Source organism: Petaurus breviceps, unplaced genomic scaffold, assembly GCF_028583685.1.
Source record: "Petaurus breviceps papuanus isolate PSGF00001 unplaced genomic scaffold, PetGlider_PUasm1.0 63, whole genome shotgun sequence".
Taxonomy (NCBI): domain Eukaryota; kingdom Metazoa; phylum Chordata; class Mammalia; order Diprotodontia; family Petauridae; genus Petaurus; species Petaurus breviceps.
This window is the reverse complement of record NW_027186418.1, coordinates 1,087,591-1,110,868: the sequence shown is the minus strand read 5'-3', so window position 1 is coordinate 1,110,868 and position 23,278 is coordinate 1,087,591. Positions and strand designations below refer to the sequence as shown.

General features: G+C 40.9%; 1 protein-coding gene across 3 annotated transcripts in view; it reads left to right on the top strand.

Annotated features, from left to right (window-relative positions):
- Nucleotides 1-2: 2 nt before the first annotated feature.
- The window catches only part of LOC138173639 (sphingolipid delta(4)-desaturase/C4-monooxygenase DES2-like), a 72,859-nt gene continuing 49,583 nt past the window's right edge, over nucleotides 3-23,278 (top strand). Inside the window, exons 1-2 of one of the 3 annotated variants that reach the window (XM_069103689.1) lie at nucleotides 167-423; nucleotides 11,771-11,828. Coding sequence is in view for 2 of the 3 variants with exons in the window: in XM_069103687.1 (XP_068959788.1) it covers nucleotides 6-252 (247 nt within the window). In the remaining variant the exon portion in view is untranslated. Of the gene's footprint in view, nucleotides 424-11,770; nucleotides 11,829-23,278 lie in introns of all 3 variants that reach the window. The other 2 variants (XM_069103687.1, XM_069103688.1) reach the window with 2 other exon arrangements.

The window sequence follows — 23,278 nt, the reverse complement described above, 5'->3', positions numbered from 1 at the left end:
AGCCCATGATGAAGCTCTCGTTTGTTGTGCCAAGGCGCGGAGCTATCCCATTTCCATTCCAGGGGCTGCCTCACCTCTCCCTGCTGTCACCCAGGCTTAAAGCAGGCATCTCCGTGAAGGTGAGGTCCCAAAGTCTTCACAGGAGTTTCCTGGGCAGCTGCAGCAGCTGGCCCCGCCCTCTCCGCGCTCCGGCACCGCCCCGACAGGTGTGCTTAGATCTTAAAAGGACGGGGCTGCCCACTAGTGCCCAAGGTATGTAAACTGGGCTTCCCCCATGACCCAGCCAGAGACCACAGGCTAGCGCTCTAGTTAGTTTATCCTCCTCACCTTCCCTAACAGCCATGGGCAACAGGATCACCCGGGGAAACTTCGAGTGGGTTTACACCGATCAGCCCCACACCCAGCGACGCAAGGAGATCTTGGGTAGGTACCTGGCTGGCCAAAGAGGGTCGGTCTCCCCGCTGAGCCAGGGCCGGGGGGGGGGGGGTGGCCGAGAGGGGACACACACGGCGAGTGAAATGTTCCAACAGGTCCTCAGGGGGAAAAAAATCACTGGCAGGGTCGGGGGATAGCGGTGACAGGACGCTGGTGATGCCTGCAAGAGACATTTAGTGGGTGGGCAGAGCGTTGCGCAAGTGAAGACCTAGAGCCTGAAGCGGTGTCAGGATGGACCTGGGCAAGTTTCACTGCGCGATTTCGGTTGCTCGTTTCTCTCAGCCTTGGTTTCCCTATCTATAAAATGAAAGGGTTGGACTAGATAATTTCTAGAGTCCCTTCTAGCTAAGGGTCCTCTGAATCGAAGTTGCTAGCTGAGGTCCTTCATCCCCCTTTCCCAGCGGCTGTAAAATCTCTCTGTCTCTGTGTCTCTGTCTCTGTCTCTCTCCCCTCCCCCCACTCTCTCTGTCTCTCTCTCTCCCCCTTCCCCACTCTCTCGCTCCCTTCACCCTCACCCCCACCCCCACCCCCACCCACTGGGACAGGACAGGACAGGACGGAAAGTGAGGGGAACTAAAAGCAGAATCCTGGTAATCTTTTCTTCTTTCCCTTCCCTGCCCCACCCCAACTCCTGAGCTGATGATGCTGGCTGGCAGTCACTGGGTCGGTCATCCTTGCCCACCACCCTTTTTCACTGCGTAAGGGTAGCAGTGGGTAGTGGGAGCCCTACTCACTCCCTCCAGGTCATCGGACCTTGGGCCACAAGAGGCTAGGGAAGGACAGGAAAGTCCCAGTCGGCTCCGATTTTCACCACTCAGGGCTCAGGGCTAAGGCAAGGAATCAGCCAGTGCTACCGGGGAGACTTTAGGGAAGTGACTTGTCATCGGTGTGTCACCAAGACAAGGGCTGTACGCCAGTGACTTTTTGTATTTCTGTCCTCTTTGTCTCTTGTTGGAGACCGGGAAGGGTTTGGGGTCAGTTTGCGGAGAGGTCTAAGGCAGCATCTCTTGCTTATTGGAACCTTAAGGTTAGAGCCCCCTGGGTCAGTGTGTTTCAGTAGGGTGGTGGTGAATAGACTGTGTGGGTTCAGGACACTGTGCTTGTGTGTTTGTGTTTTTATGTGTGGGTGCATTTGAAAGGACTGTGTGGGTCTGTGACTCTAGTGTGTAGGGGTGGGAGCAAGGCACCAGGTGGGTCTGGATTTTTTTATAACAGTGTATAAAGGGTCTGGGGGAGCTATGTGTGTTTCCCCTGTCCCTCCCCTTCTTTGCCACCTCCTGCCTCCTACAGTACCAAATTCACTCTGATCTGTAAACACATGGGAGAACAATGGCCAGAAACTGGCAAGAATAGGAAAACTTAAAACACATCCTTATTATTTAAAAAATTTTTTTGAAAGGTTTTCATGGGTGTGTTTGCTTGGAGAGGGTGAGGAAGTACAGCCTCTAGGGTATTTTTGCCTCTAACATTTGAAGAAATTGTCTAGAACTGAAGTAAAGCCATTCTTTGGGACCCTTTGTCTCCTCTGCTTGCCAAAGCAGTTGAAAGAAGAAATCTTTTAATAAGATGCCCAAGAATTGATATTTAGGTGATATGACGTCAGTTCTACTGCATGCTAGTTTTGTGAAAACATTGTTTCTTTGTAACTGTTGCCTTCAAACAAAATCATAGTGTTTTATATTTAGAGTTCTTAGTAACCTTTTGATCTCATTTTGGGTGTTTATTTTAATTATATAATAATGGTGCCTGATATATTGCTTTAAGGTTTACAAAGTCCTTCCTCTCAGCAACTCTGTGAGGTAGGCGATAGTTCAGATATACTTATCTCCATCTTACAGAAGAAGAAACTGAATTTCAGAAAATTTCAATACTCTTTTACTTACAATTACACATCTACTAAGCATCAGAACTAGGATGAAGTTTTCCTGATTCCAACACTCCAGTATTTCCAGGACATCACTTATAAGTCTTTTCAAATTAAGATGTTTTTTTTTTTTCCTAAATGAACAAAATCAATTTTCTTTTCCTTCCCGTGTCAATCACTGGAAAAACCAAAAAATTCTTGTAACACATATGCAGAGTCAAGCAAAACAAATTCCTGGATTGGCCATATCCCAAAACACGTGTCTTATTCTGCATTGTGAATCTATTTGCCCCTCTGTTAGAAGACAGGTGGCATGCTTCATCCTTGCTCCACTGGCATCACGATCGGTCATCATGTTGATCAGAATTCTTAAGTTTCTTGAAGTTTGTTTTTACAGTGTTTTTGTTATTATACAAGTTATTCTCCCTTCATTCTATATCAGTTCACGTCTTCCCAAGTTTCATTTATATTGTCCCTTTTATCATTTCTGTTACATTCACATGCCATAATTTGTTCAGCCATTGCCCGATTGATGGGGACTCCTTAGTTTTCAGTCTTTGCTACTACAAGGAGAGCTGTTATAAATGTTTTGCTTTTATAAATATTTTTGTACATATGGGTCCTTTCCCTCTTTGATCTCTTTGAGGTGTAGGTCTAGTAGCCGTGTTACTAGGAAGGGTAGCTAGATGGCGCAGTGAGAGGAGTACTAGACCTGGAGTTGGGAAGACTCATCCGCCCTCAGATACTCACTAGCTCTGTGACTCTGGGCAAGTCACTTAGCCTTGTTTACCTCAGTTTCCTCATCTGTAAAATGGAGAAACTGCAGTGTCTTTGCCAAGAGAACCACAAATGGGGTCACGAAGAGTTAGAAACAACTAAACAAGAAATATTACTGGGGCAGAGGTGGTTTAGTGACTTTTTGGACATAGTTCCAGATTGTTTTCCAGAATGGCTGTACCAACTCATAGCCCTGCCAATAGTGCATCAATATGCCTCTTTTCCAGTGGCACCTCGAAATATGTCATTTTCCTTTCTTGTCAACTTTGTTAATCTGATGAGTGTGAGGTGGAACTGCATTTCTCTAATATTAGTGATTTGGAACATTTTCATGTAACTATTGATAGCTTTGGATTTCTTCCTTTATAAAGTCTTCATGTCTCTTCATTATTTATAATTTGAGGAATGGCTATCTTTAAGTACCAACTAAAATCCTGCCCTCTACAGGAAGCCTTCCTCAATCCCTCTTAATTCCAGCTCCTTCTCTTTGTTAATTATCTACCATTTATCCTGTATGTAGCTTGCTTTTTATGTATCTCTTTGCATGCTGTGCTTCCAAGTAGATTATACATTCCTTGAGGGTGGAGATTGTGTTTTGACTCATTTTGCATCACCAGAGCCTAGTTCAGTTCATAGCACATAGCAGGTAGTTACTAAATGTTTGTTTCTTATAAACTTTAATCAGTTCCCTATATATCTGGGAAATAAGACCTTCATAAGAGAAAGTTGCTACAAAGATTTCCCTTCACAGTTAACTGCTTTCCCTTCCAATTTTTAGCATTGATTTTATTTGTGCAGTGACTTCCTAATTTTATGTAATCAAAATTATTGATTTTATCTTTTGTGGTCCTCTCACCCCTTGTTTGGTTACGAACTCTTCTCCTATCCATAGGTCAAAAGGTAATTTCTTCCTTGTACTTCTAATTTGTTTATGATCTCACTTTTTATGTCTAATTCATGTACCCATTTGGAGCTTATCTGACACCATTTAAAAAGTAACATACATCTGTGTTCTGCCCCTTTCCACTCTCTACCAGAGGGTGCTTTTCTCTTCCATTCATTTTGCAAGAGCTGTAATCACTTAGTATTTGCAAGAACCTGTGCTTCAGATGATAGATACATAAGATTGGGTTTCTGTCCTTATGAAGCTCACACTCTGGCAGGGGAGACAAGATATTCTGAAATATAAAGCAAAAATCGAACAATCATGCAGAAAATAGGCATGGACTGTGTATTTTTTTTTTGTCTTTTTTTTTGGAGGGGGGAGGGCAATTGGGGTTAAATGACTTGCCCCAAATCACACAGCTATTAAGTGTTAAGTGTCTGAGGCCGGATTTGAACTCTGGTCCTTCTGACTCCAGGTTTTACTGTGCTACCTCGCTGCCCCCATGGACTGTGTATTCTGAGAGTTCAGAGGAGAGATAGATGACTTCTGGCTGGGGGAACTAGGAGAGGCTTCACAGAAGATGAGGTATTTGAGTCATCCTGGAAGGATGGGAAGAATTTCAACAAGTGGCTGTGATCAGGCATTTTAAGTATAGTGGATAGCATGAGTAAAGACATAGGAGTACATGGGATGAGTTTGCAAGGTAGCTACTAGACTAGTTTACCTGAAGTAGAGAAGGTATGAATGGCAGGTAAGTGAAGCAAGCCTAGTTGAATCAGATTGTGGAGCCAGAGGGGCCTTGAATACTAGAATAAAGTATTTGTACTCAGGAGGCAATCATCATGGGTGTGTTTTGAGGAGAGTGTGATGTGGTCAATGTATTTTAGGAATCTGGCTCCAGTAGTATGGGTAGGATATATCTGAGACAGGGAGACTGAATAGTAAACTATTATAATAATTCTGGAATTAGCTGATGAAAGCTTGGCCAAGGTGGTAGTGGGGAGAGTAAAAGAGATACTGAACAAAAGATTGCTAGAACACTGGGCTGGGATTCTAGAGGTCCTTAGAGATTAGTCCCTAGTCATGGCTTTGCCTCCAACTTGTTTTGGGCAAGTCATTTCCAACCCTGAGCTTCAGTTCCCTTGTCTTTTATATGAGAAGGCGAGTTTAGGCCAGTGTTCCCCAAACTTAGTTCCACAGAGATTTGCTATTCACTATGAGTTGAGTAGGATTTCCATGAGAACATTTAAATGCTAGTACTATTTCCTATCCTTAAATATGAAATTATGTAAGATATCATATCTAATATCAATTGATTCCATAATATATGGTGAAGTGATGGTACAGGAGGTAGTGTTCTCCAAAGAAAAAGGTTATAAATTGATCAAATGACATTATTTCAATTCAAAATATAATTTATTAGGCTTGGGTATTTGGGACTTTAAGGTGACTTTAGTTATTTGTTGGGGCAACCTTATATAGGAATATTTTTCTAATAATTATATAAAACATATTTGTGCAGGCTTTTTTTTTTTTAAATGAAAGAGGCTTATTTTCTTTCCATTTTTTGTTCCAAATTTTCTCTTTTATTTTACATAGGGTTCCATAACCATATAGCCTCCTGGGGCAGTGAGGTGGCACACTGCATAGAGCACTGGGCTAAGAATCAGAAAGACTCATCTTTGTGAGTTTAGATCTGGCCTCTGACACTTGCTAGCTGTGTGACCTTGTGCAGGGAAGTCACTTAACTCTGTTTGCCTCTGTTTCCTCATCTGTAAAAAGAGCTGGAGAAGGACATGGCAAACCACTCTAGTATTTTTGCAAAGAAAATCCCATGTGGGGTCACAAAGAGTAGGACACAATTGAACAACAAAATATCATCTCAGGCTAGCATTTTGGGTCTTATGAATGTCATTCAAGCTAAAAAAAATTTATGGCATAATTTATTTGAGAAATGCTTGCCTTGACCTCTTCCAGGTCTCATTTTATGGTCATAATCATACCTGTTACCAAGCAACTTAGGTCCTAAGGCCCTGGATTTAGGTCGTGAGAGTGCTTACGGTCTATGGTGAGCAGAAACGTGATGTGAAAGGTAATGGAGAAGTACAAATGTTTTCATCAGTTAATTGCTGGACTAGTTGTTGTTGTTCAGTCATTTTTCAGTTGTTTCTGACTCTTTGTGACCCCATTTGGGGTTTTCTTGGCAAAGATACTGGAGTGGTTTGCCATTTCCTTCTGCAGCTCATTTGACAGATGAGGAAACAGAGGCAAACAGGGTTAAGTAAGTGACTTGCCCAGGGTCACACAGCTAGTAAGTGTCTGAGGCTGGATTTGCAGACCTGGTGCTCTGTCCACTGTACCACCCAACTGCTGGGCTAGTATTGCAAGTCAACTGTAGTGGGAGAACTTGTTGGCCATATTGTCACCAGTCATTTCTGAGAACTCTCGGTGTGCTGACAAAATAAACATTGATCATAGAACCAATGAATTTCAGAGTTAGGAAAGTCTTTAAAGATTTTCCAGTACAATCTCATCACAGATAGTTCTAGAAAAAAAAAAGGTCCTCAAAGACAGAGATACTATTTCCTTACCCTTTATCATTTCTGGATGATTTGGAGTAAGTAGTGATAAGACCCTTTTTAAAGATTGTAAATTTAATCCTGTAGCAACGGGAACTTGGGAACACTTATTCAGTCTGACTATTTACCCTTGCTCCCTCGAGACAAATCTCTGTGCTATTTCTAATATGTAGTTTGCTTTTTTAAAAATTTCAACTTTTTTTCTGCCTTCACACATTGAATACCTTCTCCTTTCCACCAGACTTCCCCCTTTTAAAACATGCCTCAATTAAAGCATATTTTTTCAATTTATCTTTTTTTGCAACATGTCTGGCATAGAAATATATTTTATATAATTTCACATGTATAATGAATATCATATTGTTTAGTTTCTCAAAGGCTGCAGGAGGAAAATAATTTGGAACTCAGAATTTAAAAATGGTAAAAAAAAAAACTTAAAAAATTCTGAAATAAAGTAAAATATAAAAAAATAAAATATCTTTGGCATGTACAAAAAATCATTTTGATAAGCTTTAAAAAAAAAATCTGCTGTAGAACTTGCCTTTCCAGGCACCTGTAGTGCTTTTTAAAAAAATAAGATTGTTATAAAGTTCAAATGAAATGATATATTCAATGTACTTTGCAAAGTATTATTATTCATAATTATTGTGATTGTTGTTATTATTGCCCCCACTTTTCCTCATGTTTTGTTTTTAGTTCAAAGGTGAATATTGTTGAGAAAAATAAGTATCTGGGGGAGAATACAAGACAGGATGAAGCAATATTTGTTGTTTTAGGCATCACGTTGGAGGGATATTCGTGATGTAGATAGAACCCCTAGAATATTTGGATGCAAGAGGTAGAAGAGATTGTAGAGATCTTCCAGTCCCCAACCTTTTCTTCTTTCCTTCTCCTGCCATTTATCAAGCACTTGCTAGGGACTCCAAGGTAGTAAGTAAAGCTATTCAAATCATTGTCTTGTGATTCAGGTTCACCGATCTTTTTCTCTGATCTAGAAAGTAAAGGTGGTACTAGGTCGTAGAGGGCTTTCAATGCCAGGAAAAGAAGTACAAACGACTTATTCATTTTACAAACCGAGGGCTAGAGACGAGACTCAAGGAAGCAAGGTCAATTATCAGCAAATTAGTGGCGGAGCTTAGGCTAGAATCCGTGTATTCTTTTGTCTTCACCCTGCTGCTTTTTCCACTATTTTGGGTGGTAGTAGTGAACCATTTGTTAACTTCTCTGAAAGGACACTAATCAAGATCTCGAATTTGGAGTGGTACTCACTAAAGATAAAATGTCTGAGAATCCAAAATAAGAGAAACACTTCAAAAGCCCCCTTGCTTCTTATCTTGCTTTGTATTTGTTGTTGAAATTTAAAAGAGAATTGAGTCAGAGTGATGTCACATCATGGGCACGGAACAGAAAAGGGGAGAACAACTGGCCCCTTCCATGCTGTACAGTCTGTCTCCAGTCCCCAAATAGGCTGCGTTCCAAGATTGTTTTAGGGAATGCACCTTTTGGAACTTGGAACGCCTTTCCTTACAGAGACAATGTAAGAGGGAGGTCTACTTCCAGACTAGCCTCAAAAGCCAATTTAAATCGAACACACACACACACACACACACACACACACAAACACACAAATTTGAAATATAACTAAACTAGGAAAAAAAAATATATAAAGCAATTCTTCCACTATGCTAGTGACTAACCCAAACAGGGGAAAAAATTGCATTGCTGACCTTGAAATTCAAGGATTTCCACAGTGTGGTTACTAGACTGTAACCTTTGTGAGTTCGGGAACTGTTTTCTCTTTGGCATCATTGAGCACAATACTCAGCATACAGGAGAACTTGATTTGTTGGAATGGATGAATGATTCCACTCCAGTTCTCCAGATTTAATTTGTGCTGTGTTGGAAAGAACTTGAGTCCTGGAGTCAGAAGATCTAGGTTTGATTCTTGCATGTGCTGTTAGTTGTGTGTCCTTGGACAAATTATTCAACATCTTTGAGCCCATTTCCTTCTGTGATATGAGGAGTTTGGATTAGATGATCCCTAAAATCCCTTTAAGATCTAAGCTCTGATTTTATATGATTTCCCCATGGGTACTTTTAGTGTCAGCCAAACTAGATTGCTCTATCAGCCATGCTCCTCTTTCCCCTTCCTGTTTCTGCCCATCTACTTACGTACCCTAGCAGTAATTGATGTGGCCTGAAGTCTCCCCCTTCCCTCAAGCCACCTCTTCCAAGAAGCTTTCTCAGACCATCTGTAACAGCAAGCCCCCTAGCATACCCAGGAAGGCTGCTGGCACAGGTTCTTTGATCTGCTTTTCTAAAGGAAAGCAACTCAGAATGGGTTAATCTTACTTTAATCAAACATATATAAATCTCATTCACTTAGTTCAGGGGAAAAAGTCAGCAACCTGAACTTCAGAAAATACAAACAAATTATAAGCAGACAAAAAATATAGAGAAAATAACACAATTCAACAGACCAACAGACAGGACTTCTAACTGTCTGACCATTACATATATACAGCGCTAGTTACCAGAGAGAGAAGCACCAACATTTGTGTTTTCAAAGCTGGGGGGCTCAATGACTGCCCAGTCTCATCTGACCAAATCACACAACTCTTCCCATAAGTGAGCCCCAAAGCAAAATATCACCTCAGGGTCAGAGGACAAAGCAAACTTCATGACCCACTGCCTAATTACAAAGCAACAAGATGTGGGCCTTTCTGAAAAACAAGCCTCCCCTAAGCAAGCTTCTCTTGATGGGTTCCAAGTGAGGCCTGTTAAGGGGCAGGGAAGATCTTCAAATTCTCTTACCATTACACCATATTTCCTTTTCTCTCCCTCCCATTTCCCCATGAAAGTGCCTTAAATTTCTCATAGTACTTTTTGATCTCTCTTTTGCACTTATTTTACTGTCTCTTGTATCACAGAGCACCATAAGGTGCACTCCCAAAAGAAATCTTGGAACATAGCCTGTTTGGGGGCTGGAGACAGCCTGTGCAGCATGGAAGGGGCCAAGTGTGCTCCCTTCTCTGTTCCATGCCCATAATGTGACATCTCTTGTATTCCCACCCCACGGTGGGAAGGACCCTCTTCATGTGTTTAGATTAGAAACTCCCTGAAAACATTCTGTTCCTATCTTCCTATCACATGGCAAAATTAATGTTTGCTGAATAAAATTAAACATAACTTATTTTTGTCCTGAGTAGGAAAAGCAGATTTAATTAGATGACCAAAGGGACATGAAGACTTGTGTGGAATCTGGAAGGGATCATAGCATCATGTAGAAAGGAACTTAGAGGCTGTCAAATCCCACTTCCTTATTTTACAGATGAGGAAACTGAGGCACAGAGAGATTAAGTGGTTGAATGGGATCATAAAGCTAGTAAGTGTTTGAGATTGAATCTGAACTTACTTTCTTCATGATTTGAGGTCCAGGGCTCTATACATCCAATATGTCACCTACCTGCCTAACAGAAAATCCCCCAAGGCTCAAGTAAAATAACTTGCCCAGGGTAATGCACCTGCTAATTGTCAGAGAACAGTGACCTTTTTATTAAAAAAAAATTAAGGGGCAGCTAGGTGGTACAGAGAATAGAGCACTGACCCTGGAGTCAGGAGGACCTGAGTTCAAATCTGACCTCAGACACTTGACACACTAGCCATGTGACCTTGGGCAAGTCACTTAACCCCAATTGCCTTGCCCTCCCCCCTCCAAAAAGCAAAAAAAAAAAAAGTAAGTTTAGTTTTATTTCTAGACTTTAGATCTTTCTTTTCTTTGATGGAGATAACACTACTAATACATCACTAACCACTTAGTAACAGGGTCGGGATCAAATAGAATTGAGAAATTTTCTGTTTTGTTTTGTTTCTTGAGGTGATAGCACAAAAGTAGGAAAATAAAAGGGGGAGGAGAAAAAGGGGTTGAGGAGGATACACGTGTACTTTAAACATGACAAAGAAAGGAGAGAAACAAGAGTGAAACTCAGAAACTCTGAGGTGGAATTATTTAAGGCAAGTCAACAAGTATTTACACAATTTTTTCTTCTATATTTTTATATATTTTGTTAAATATTTCTCAATTACATGCAAAATTACCATTCATTTTTGAAAATTTTGAACTCTTTATTCTCTCCCTTCCACCTGCCCCTCCCCTACTCATTGAGAAGGCAAGCAATATATGATATCTATTATATATGTGAAGTCATACAAAACATAGTTCTGTATTCTATGTTAGCCTCAACAGAAAAAGCGAAGTTTGAAGGAAGGGTAGGACAATGTGTTCTGCTTTGGAAATGTTGAGTTTGAGATGCCCATGAGACATCTAAATAGAGCTGTCCAGAAGTTGGTAACCAGATGAGAGACTAGAATTCAGGATAGAGATCAGATTTCTCTCTCCTTCGGTTCAGGGAAAGCTCAGGAATAGATATGTTATAGAGGGGAATACGTATCCAGCACAGGTTAGACCAAATGACTTCTTTTTTTTTTTTTTTTTTTTAAGCAATCGGGGTTAAGTAACTTGCTCAAGGTTACATGGCCAGTTATTTCTGGGTGTGGTGCTGAGTGTCTGAGCCCGGAATTCGATCTCCAGGTCGTCCCAACACTGGAGCCGGTACCCTTACTCGCTGAGCCACCTGGCCGCCCCAGACCAAATGACTTCTGAGTCCTTTTCTAGCCAAAAATTTAAAGTGCTTCTGAATGTGGGAATGAGTAAGAAAAGGAAAAGGTACCATGGAAACAACAATAAATTCAAACATTTTTTTGCTTATAATTCAGTAATATAGAGAATCATATTCTTGCTGTACTGTGGTTAAAGTGATATTAGTTCTACCTAATCCATATGGAGTAGAGCTCAGATTAGGGGAAAAGTCAGTTCCTGCACTGTGACCCTGAAGATTGAACCTTAGGCTTTGGTGGCAGGAGGTGCCCTGGAGAAATCCTGCTTAGGAAGTTGCTTTAGGACAGGAACATTCCTTTGCTTACTGGTTCTATGCTTTGGGAAAGAGGGAGAAGCTAGAGACAAATTGTTAAGTGCTGGGGATGGCTCTGTGAACTTTCATGTCTTCAATGAAGCTTACACAAGGTTATTCACAGTGACTCTGCATTACAGTTTGCCTATGAGGAATAAGGGCCAATGAATGTCCATGTGAAGGGGTAGACTCTTAATGTGGTGGGTGACCTTAGCCTCTAAACTCTATCTCCATTAAATCCACTTCACACCCTTGGCAGGTCATTGGTGCTCTTTGAGATGGAAGGGTGAACAACAGCAACAAGACTGGTGATGTGGGTACGTAGTGTCTTAGAAAGATTTTTTTTTTTGCTTTTTGGAGGGCAATTGGGCTTAAGTGACTTGCCCCAGGTCACATGGCTAGTATTTGTATTAAGTGTCTGAGGCCAAATTTGAACTCAGGTCCTCCTGACTCACTGTGCCACCTAGCCACCCCCGAAAGATATATGTTCTTTACAGGAAGTAGAATGGGGAGAGGAGGAGTAGAGTTCCAAGCCTGATACTAAGTTGGCTCTGGTGAGGACCCTTTCTGGTCCCTCATTTTCCTCTGAGGCATAACTATTCAGTTACCTCCCTCCCTCCCAGGTTTGTTGTGATGGGGGAACTCTGTTTGCCCTTAAATGCTGTGGAAATGGGAGTCACTGTAGTTGGTGATAAAAGGGTTTTGCTTCCCCAGTGTGTAATGGTTGCTTGGCCAATCATCTAGTTTCTATTGTCCATTCTAAGGGAGAAAAGAAAAGAAGAAAGAGAATAAGCAATTATTTAGTACAGTGCCAGACGATGTACTGAGTGCTTTTGCAAATATTATCTCATTTGATTTTCACAACAACTCTGTGAAATAGGTGTTATTATTATCTCCCCTCGCCCCCCCGAAAAAGAAAGCAGTAGAGATGAGGAGATGAGTATTTTTTTACCCTGGCCTTGGGTATAAGAGACCAGTTCTGTGCTTGGCTTTGTCACTGACTGACCCCTCTGTATGACTCTGGGTTAATCAATCAATAAGCATATATTAAATACCTATTGTATACCAGGCAAGGATACAGAAAAGAGGAACAGTTCCTACCTTCACATTTTAATGGACGAAAGAACTTACACATATATGCAAAATACATGAGGTAACCTTGGAGAGGAGGAAAAGAAAATACCAGCTGGTGGGGAATTGGGGAGAGATGGGAGAAGACCGGGGATGCAAAACATAGCACAGGAACTGAATCTTGAAAGAAACCAGGAATGTCAAGAGGTTGGAACAGAAGAACATCATCGGTGTGGAGGACAGCCTGTGCAAAGGTGTGGAGATGGAAGATAGATTGTCGTGTGTGGGGAAAGCCAATTCGATTGGACCACAGTGTATATGAAGGAGAGTGGTATACAAAAAGCATGGGAAATTAGGATGTATTCCAGTCGTAAAGAGCTCTAAATGCTTAACAGAGGAATATATATGTATGTATATATGTATGCATATATACATACATATAGTATATAATAATATGTAGTATACACATATACATAAATATAGTATATATAGTAATAATATATTGTATATACAGCATATACACATATACATACAGTATATAGTCTATATAGCATATACTTATACATACATACAGTAAATAGTAATATATAGTATATACAGTAATAATATGTGGTATAGACATATAATATATAGTAATATGTGTGTATATGTATATATGTATGTGTACATATAGGATATAGTATGTAGGTATATATACATACATATAGTATATAGTAATATATGTGTGTGCATACACACACGCCCCCATTACCCCCCCCCCACATCTATCTATCTATCTATCTATCTACACACATACATATCTATTTGAGCCTAGAGGTAATGACAGCTATTGGAATTTATTGAATGGGGTGACATGATCAGAACTTTTCTTTAGGAAAATCACTTTGGTTGCAGTGTAGAAGATAGATTGGAGTAGAGAGAGACTTGAGGCTGAGAGACAATTTAGAAGGCTAATGCAATAGTCTGGTTTGATAAGGGACTGAATTAGGGTTGATGACTATCAGTGAGAAGACAAAAGACACAAGAGAGACTGGAGGTAGGAAGGATAGGATTTGCAGCTGACTGGTTATATTGGGTGAGTGAAGAGTTACAGATTCCATGGAGGTTGTGAACCCAGGTGACTGAAAGGATGGTGGTGCCCTCAACAGTAAAAAGGAAGTTCAGAAGAGGGGTGGGTTCTAGGGGAGAGATAATGAGTTGAGTCATTTCAGTCATGTCAAATTCTTCATGACCAATTTGGGATTTTCTTGGCAAAGACACTGGAATAGTTCACCATTTCCTTCTCCATAGAAGGAACTTTAGAACTTTTTCTATTTTTTTAAAGACCTGATCTATGATTCTAACTGTGATTCTAACTGGACATGTTGAGTTGGAGATGTCTCTGAGGCCTCCAGTTCAAATTGTCCAACAGGCAATTGGTGATCTAGGGCTGCATATATAGATCTCTTTTCCTCCTTGATCTGCAGTTCCTCCTGTAAAACAAGAGGCTTAGTATTACAGTACAGTGGGAAGAGAACTGGCACAGGTTAAAGTTCCAGGGGTGGGGAACCTGCAACCTTGAGGCCACATGTGGCCCTCTAGATCCTCAAGTTGGATTCAGTCCAAGGGTTGCACTTGAGGACCTGGAGGGCCACATGTGGCCTTGAGGTCGCAGGTTCCCCACCCCTTGGTTACATCACATCACCTGCAAGGATATGTTGGTCTAGTGTTAAGTGGTTTAATTGTCTTATAAACATTTTGGATTCAATGATCTACTTGCAAAACAAACTCTTTATTTACAGATCATACAAGGCTAAACTTTATCCCAGCCTGTTCCTTTTGCTTTCTTTTTTTTTTCTTTTTGGAGGGCAACTGGGGTTAAGTGACTTGCCCAAGGTCACATGGCTAGTTTTTGTGTTAAGTGTCTGAGGCTGGATTTGAACTCAGGTCCTTCTGACTCCAGGGTTGCTGCTCTATTCACTGTGCCACCTAGCCGCCCCAGCCCAGCTTGTTCCAATGATCTGAATTAGCTCCAAATGAAAGAGCTATGCAGATCTAACAGCTTCTGGTTACAAAAAGGCCAAGATAAAACCTAATTAAATTCTAGTTGCTCCCAATCACCTCCAGGATCAAATATAAAATGCTGTTTGGCATTCAAAGTCCTTCATAATCTGCACTCCCAATTTCCCACCCTTCTTGCATTAAGATACCCCACCTCCCTGTAACAATTGTCCTGTCTTTGTCCCCTGCCATCTGGTGATGCTGGCCTCCTAGCCGTTCCTCTTAAGACACCTTATCTCCCAACTCTGGGAATTTTCATTTTCACTGGCTGTGATACCATGCCTGGAATACTTCCCTCCTCATCTCCACCTTCTGGGCTTCTTCAAGTCCAGCTATAATCTACCTTTTTCAGGCAACCTTTTCCAATCCCTCTTAATTCTAGTGACTTCTTTCTGTTATTTATTTCCATGTCATCCTGTACATAGCTTGCTTGCCCATGGTTATTTGTATATTGTCTCTTCTCTTAGAAAGTGAGCTCCTCTGGAGCAGGGTCTGTCTTTTGCCTTTATTTGTATCCTTAGCATTTAGCACAGTGTCTGGCACGTGGTAAGCATTTAATAAATGCTTATTGGTTAACTGATTGGCTCTGGGGTCAGAGGTCTTTGGATCTAGTTCTGGCCTGTTGCTAACTGTGTGACCTTGAGAAAGTTATTCAACCTCTGTGGACTTCAGTTTCCTTATTTGTAAAATGAAGAGGTTGGATTAAATGATAGTCCTTCCTTCCTTCTCTTTCTCTGTATGATTTTCACTGATCTCTTAAGTCCCCTCTATTTCTAACATGGTTCCATGATTCTAACAAAGATAGTGAGTGGCTAGCCTTGAAATCAGGAAGACCTCAGGTCAACCCCTGTCTTTTGACATGTACTACATATGTGACCCTGGACAAGTAGTTTAATCTTTAAGTGACCCAGGAAACTAATAAAATGCTCTAGCTTCCTTGCCAATCTGTATCAGCAGAGGAAATTCCCACACTGGGAGTTCACTCATTGATGAGAATCACAGATCTGGTCTTTAAAAAAAGGAAAAAGCTCTAAAGTTCCTTCTATGGTGAAGGAAATGGTGAACTACCCCAGTGACTTTGCCAAGAAAACCCCAAATTGTTCATGAAGAATTGGACGTGACTATGATGACTCAACAACAACAACAAATTCCTTCCATCTTTAATGTTCTAGGTTTCTCTGATACTAAGATCTTCTCTAGCTCTGAAGTCCTATGGTTCCATAGGAGAATGTGTTACTGGAAAGCTTCAATCACAAACTGGTTTGTTTGATGCCTAGGCTGCCCCTGGGGCCACTTCTCTCTGGCTCTTACAGTGAACACCTTATCATGCCTTGGTCAAGCATAAGGAAGGAAAATCAGAAAGCAAATCTATTTTATGGCTTCTGCCAAAGCTGAATGATTTTTGGCTTCCTTTTTGCTTTTTTTTTTTTTTTTAATTCCATGCCTAGAATCAAGGATTGTTGGTGTTTGGCAGGATCTTAGGATCATTGAACAATAGAATTTCAGAGTTCATTAAACATGGGAAAAGGTCCTGCCGATCCAAACCCAGGTGTTCTGTCTTCCATCCTGGGGACTTACTACTACCTAACAGTTTCTTCTCACTTTTGATGGCAGTTAAAAAATCAGATTTGGCCAATGATCTTTTGAATTCACAAGCAAATTTAATCAATAGAATAACATTTAAAAAATATTCTTTGTGCAGAGTACAGTGTTGGGCACCAGAGAACAAAAGGAAGTAGTTAGGAGTCTGGAAATAGGTCACAAAACCAGATGACTATAATTGTGTAAAAATACATCAGATTCATACCCAACAAAATGCTGTAGAAGATCAGAGGGAGAAGGAATGAAAGCTCACCTGTCTCCTCTCCCTAACCCTCTTCAAATCTTCTCTTTTCCAGGCTCCAACTGATCTTCATATAGCATGATTGCAAGTCCCTTTACCATCCTGGTTACTATCTTCTGGAAGCACACCAGTATATCATTATTCTTCCTAATAATTAGAATTATCTAAATGTAAGCCTTCCCTCTCCCTTGAGGTCTTTAAGCAAGGGTGTTGTGAAGGAGATCTCTGTTTGGGTCCAGGACCCAGGGGTGGGGAACCTGCATCCTCAAGGCCACATGTGGCCCTCTAGATCCTCAGTGTGGCCCTTTGACCAAATCCAAACTTCACAGAACAAATCCTTAGGAGGTTCAGTCAAACAGCCGCACTTGAGGACCTAGAGGCCCACATGTGGCCTAGAGGCTGCAAGTTCCCCATCCCTGGAGGTAGACTATTTGACCTCTGAGATTTTTTTTCATATTCTGAGTGACTTTAAAAAAAACTCAAACTCTCACTAGATCCTACCTTTCCTTCTAGGTATCATCCTGTATTTCTTTCACTTTTCAGCTAAACTTCTTGAAAAAGGTATCTATTGCTGTGCCTTTTTTCTCCCTCTCCTTCACTTTCCTCTCAGCCTTCTCCAATCTGACATTCATCATTCAATTGCAGTGTTTTTTTTCCATATTTACTAACGACCTCTTAATTGCCAAATTAAATGGCCTTTTTTCAACCCCTATCCTTTTTGAGAGGAATTAAGAAGCCTCTTGATGACGGTAAAAGAAAACACTAGCTTGAAGCTTAACACACACACACACACACACACACACACACACACACAAACCAACTAAGATCTTGGCAACTGGTTCCTTAATTTCCTGGCAAAGAGAGGAAGAAGAAATGGAAGCAGGGTCAGGTTTTGTATTCTTGGGCTCAAAGATCACTGCAGATGGCAACTGCAGCTGTGAAATTAAAAGATGCTTGCTCTTTGTAAGGAAAGTTACGCCAAATCTGAACAGCATGCTAAAAAGCAGAGACATCACCTTTCCAACAAAGCTATGGTTTTTCCAGTAGCAATGTCTGGCTATGATAATTGGACTCTAAGGAAAACTGAGAACCACTTTTGAATTGTGGTACCAGAGAAGTCTTTTGAGAGTCCTTGGAAAGCAAAGGAGATCAAATCAGTCAATACATGAAGAAACTAATTCAAACTTTTCACTGCAAGGTCAAATACTAAAGCTGAAGCTTAAATACTTTGGCCACATAATGAGAAGGTTCTTGTAATGGATCTTCATTCATGTCCTGTCTTGGGCCTTCTCTCCATGTTCTCTCATTTGGTGATCTCATCAGCTAACATCTTCTCTATGCAAATGACCCTCAGATCTATGACTCTCCTGTATTCCATCCTACATCACCAGCTGCTTATTGGCCATTTCCAGCTTAATATGTCCAAAACAAATTCATCATTCCCCATCCCCCCACCAAAAAAAATGAACTGCATTCCCCAATCTACTCAGGGTGGTACCATCTTTCAAGAACAACCTCGGTGTCATTTTGATTCAATTCTGTAAACATTTTTTAATCACATACCATGTCCCAGGAAATGTGTTAAGTGCTGGGGATATAAACAGAGGCAAAAACCTTACAATCTAGTGGGCGAAACAATAAGCAAATAAATATATACAAAGAAAGCTATATATAGGATACATAGGAAATAATTAAAAGATGAAAAGCACTGTATTTAAGAGGGGTTAGAGGAGTCTTCCTGTAGAAGATTGGGTTTTAGTTGGGACTTAAAGAAGCCAGGAAGGTCAGTAAGCAGAGCAGAGGACAGAGAGTGTTCCAAGTATGGGGGAGCTGAGAGATGGAGGGTTTTGTTTGTGGAACAGCCAGGAGGCCAGTGTCATTGGATCAAAGAACTTATGTCGTGAATAAGTCATAAGAAGATGAGAAAGGTAGGAGTGAGCCTGGCTTAGGAAGGGCTTTGAATGTCATACAGAGTATTTTGTATTTCTTCCTGGAAGTGATGGGAAGCCACTGGAGTTTATTGAGTGGGTAGGTGAGGGTCTGACATGACCAGACTTGAGTTTTAGGAAAAGCTTTTTAGTGGCTGAGTAGAGGATGGATTGGTGTGGGCAGAGATTTGAGGAAGGCACCTCACATATCTAATCAAATACCCAATCTTGTCATTTCTACCTCCAGTATATCTCTTACATCTCTTTGTCTCCATTCACACAAGCATCACCTTAGTTCGGGTCCCCTTCCCCAGACTGTTTCAGTCACCTCTTAATTGGTTTTCCTGCTCCAAGTTTTACTCTTTTCCAATCTGTCCTCCACATCGATGCCAAATGATTTTCCTAAAGATCAATATGGGCCACCTCTCCTCTTTCTACCTTTCTATTCTATATATTTTAGGATCCTGTTGTATTGGTCTGACTGCTTTCTCTAATTCATAGTTTCACCTCTAATTTCAGTGCCTTTGTACTGGCTGTGGGAAAAAATCCACACACTCATTTGTAATTAGAAGAACTGATTTCAAATTCTGTATGCTCTTTGACTACCAATGTAATTTTGGTCAAGTTCTTTCCCTGGCCCTTAATTTCCTCATCTCTAAAATGATGTGGTTGGAGTAGATGATCAGTACTGTTGTTTATAGCTCTAAATGCTATGATTTAAGTAGCTAGGTAGGACTGTGGATAGAGCACTGGACCTGGAGTCAGGAAGACCTGAGTTCAGATTTGGATTCAGACATTTACTAGCTGTGTGACCTTGGGTTAGTCACTTAATCTTTGCCTTAGTCTACTGAAGAAGGAAATGACAAATCACTCCAGTTTCTTTGCCAAGAAAATTTCCAATGGGGTCATGAAGGGTCAGACATGCCTGAAAAATGACTGAACAACAACAGCAATAGTGCTTATCTCCCAAGACTGTTGTGAGGATAAAATGAGGCAATAATTGTAAAGAGCCTTGCAAATATTAAAGTTATGTAAATGATAGTTATGAATATTTTTATTATCATCATTATGGATTCAAAAAGATCTCTTGGGACCAAGGGCATGCTAATCTCTGCTGGAATAGATAGTTTTTCTGATTGAGCTCTTCCCTGGATTAAGTCTCCCTCCATGAAAGCAGTATCCCTAGTTTACCTAGGTACTCACCTGCCACTTGCAGGTACCATCAGCTTTGACGTTAAACAAGATTCCATCACTCATGAATGTTCAGGTCTTTGCTATCTCAGGTGTTGGTCTTAAAATGAGAAGGTCCCTTAAAAACCATTTAGTTGACTCTCCTTCCATAGATGTAGAAACTGAGGCTTGAGAGAGGAAGATGGGAGTGGCACCCTATTCAGGAAACTCCACCTTTCATCCACACAGGGTGTCCAAAGTGCTTTTATAAACTTTATCTCTTTTGATCTCATAACAGCCCCGAGGGAGAGGCAGGAATTTTTGTCCTCTTTCCAAGATAAGGAAAGGAGGGTGAGGGAGGGGAAGGACTTTTCCTGAGTCACACAGCTCTAGCAGGCCTAGCTAAGCTGTAAGCTCAGGGTTTCTGACTCCTGACATGATTATATAACCGCTCCCTTTTCCTACTTTGCTCACTGAGCCAGCAACACACTGACCCTCTCCCAACTGATGATTATGCAAAACTCAGGACACTTACCAAGAGATAGACAAGGACAGAACTGTCCATGGACAAAGAAAAATCTTAGGGAACTTGTTGGTGAGTTGTTTTAGTCGTGGACCTTTTGTGACCCCATTTGGGGTTTTCTTGGCAAAGATACTGGAGTGATTTGCCATTTTCTTCTCCAGCTCATTTTACAGATGAGGAAAGTGAGGCAAACAGGGTTAAGTAACTGACTTGCCCAGGGTCATCTGGTATCTTTAAAAAGTATAATGCCATATTTCTATTAAATGGAAAGACAATGTAGTTCAGGATACACAATCATCCTCCTGGCTTTTGTAGTTAGGGTGTATTCTGTCTGCACTAATTTACTAATTATAAAACTAATACTTGTAATTGCTAATTAGTAAATTACTAATTTATGAATCTTACTAATTTATTTAAATGTCATATATCTAATTTGGAAAAAAAGGTTTTCTGTTATTTCCCCCCCTCAAAAAAAAAAACTTAGTGTTTAATGCTTACACTTAGACTTAGTCATATTAGCTCTGGAAGGACCCTTAGAAGCTTGTCGTGTACAATCCCTTCAGTTTTTAGAGGATGAAACTATCACCTCAAGAAGTGGAATGACTTGTCCAAGGTCACTGAGTGAATTGAGGGAAGAATTGGAACTGGAACCCAGGTCTCCTGGCTCCCTTATCCAGGCATTCATAGACTGTCAGGGTATGCTGAAATCAACAGGAACATGAAAGGAGGCTGTTGCCCAAGTAGCATAAAAGCATCCTGCCTGTGCATGTATCAGACCATTTGCCTGCAGTGGTCCTGAGGGACTTGGAAGATGAATTAGTGATCCAGGAAAATGAACTGCATCATAGGCCCAACCTTTTAGCGCATGAAAGGTGCTGCAGAGGACAGAGGAAGGCTTCGAGTTGACATTGATTCTTAATTACAGCTTCTAAAGTTCAGGTCAGAGAGCAATGTTCACTTGATAAGGGATCTGGAAGGAGCCAGCGCTTTTCAATGCCAGCCACTGTGCCAAGTGCCAGGGGTACAAAGAGAGGCAAAAGACAGACCCTGCCCTGAAGACGCTCACAGTCTAAGAGAAGACAACATGCAAACAACTGCTTACAAACAAGAGATGAACAAGATCCAGTGGCTCATTGGACACAAACAACTTCCCTTCCCCTGGGCTATGGAATAAGGGAGGCAGCCTAAACTCTCCCTCAGATACTGTTCAGTTCAAACATTTTGTGTGCTATGGTTCTAAGTTCCTTCCAGCTCAGAATCTCCTACTCTTAGATCTATGAAAGGGACTTCAGAGATCACAGAAGCCATTGAACCAAACTGCTGCTGAAAAGAGGTCTGTCTATAACAGGTACCATCCTATTACCCAGAGCAGCTGATGGTTCAGTGATCAGAGCGCTGGGCCTGGGGTGAAGAGCTGAATTCCAGTCTGGCCCCAGGGCTAGTGCCCTGTCCACTGTGACACCTAGCTGCCCCCTCTATTTCACTTTTAAGTAGCTCTACTTATTAGGAAGTTGACTTTGGACTTTATGTTAGAATTGAACTCTGATCATCTTTAGGGTTGATAAAATATCCTTCTGCTGTTTCCACAGCTCCTTCTAGGAGGACTCTAAGGTTTTGGTGTTCCAGACAAGTTTGTTCTGGGCAGCTAGGTATCACAATGGTTAGAGCACAGACCCTTGAGTTTGGAGGGACTGAGTTAAAATCTGCCTCAGACACTAGCTGTGTGACCCTGGGTAAGTCACTTAACCCTGATTGACTCCAAAAAAACCAAAACCAAAAAAAAGACAAAACCCAAAGTAGTGTTTTCTGGGGAGTAGTCTGTTCACTGCCATCGTGGGACACAGGTACATACCCTGCTCCCTTGTGTACTATGTAGTTACTGGGACTACTATAAAGACAAAAATGATAAGTTTCTGCCTTCAATAAACTTATAGCCTACTGGGGGAAACAACATGGATACAGATAAGTAAATTTAAAATATATACAAAGAAGTTTCTAGGGGTTGGGGTAAACAGGTGAGGGGCATGAGAAGATCAGGAAGGCCTCCTGAATAAGGTGGCGCTTAAAGTAAACCTTCAGTAGAGCTAGGAATTCCTAGAGAAGTGAGGGGAGAGGACATTCTAACAATGAGTCTCAAATCTACCCCATCCAAATTCCATCTGTTGTTCTGAGGCCTGCTTTGGCTGCCCTTCATGTCTTCTGGATGTGTCTCTGTTCTCCTTGCACCACCCCCACCCCCACATCTTTTTTCTGGGTTGAACATCCGCAGTTCCTTATATGGCAGTGTCCAGGCCCTTCACACGCCCTCCTTGGACCCTTTCAAACTTATCAAGGTCCCTTCTAAAATGTGGTGCCTAGAATTGGACACATTGCTCCAGATGTGGTCTGGCCAGGGAGGGGAACAACAGGGCTGTGGCCATATTAGACCTAGGTGTTTGTATGTCTCTCAGTGCAGCCTTATAAGTATATTAGACATGGGCAAGTGTCTAGTAAAAGTTCAGTATTTTTTTTTTCTGAAAAACTATCCAGAAGCCTCACCTATCTTGTACTTAAAAAAAAAAAATCTAGGCCTTAAGACTTTTACCTTTATTCTTATTAAATCTTATCTTATTAGATCTGACCTAAGATTTGAGCCTTTCAAGGTATGTTTTTTTCTCTCTCATCCAGTGTTAACTATGTGTTGACTCCTCCCCTTTCCCATTTTGAATTATTTAATAGCTAGCAGTTATATGTAGAAATAACATATAATATATGTATATGTGATGTATGCATATGTATGTGTATATAGATATTAGATATACATTTATCTATATATACATACGTATACACACACTTATATACATAAATGTGTCTGAGTATATCTGTATATGTAGGTGTGTATATATACATGTGGGTATATACACATACATAATATGTGTGTGTGTGTGTGTGTGTATACACACATAAACTTTAAGGACATCAGAGAACTTTGTTCAGTTGTCTTTCAGTCATGTCTGACTCTTCTATTTTCATTTCATTTTTTCCTCCCCTCCATCATTTTTGCTTTCCTCCTTTTCCAATTCCATTCCATTCAATAAACACTTAGTAACTACAGTGTGTAAGGTCCTATATTCTTGGGAGATGGAGACTGAAAATGACACAATCCCTGACTTCTTTGTTGTTCAGCCTTTTCAATCCTGTCCGATTCTTTGT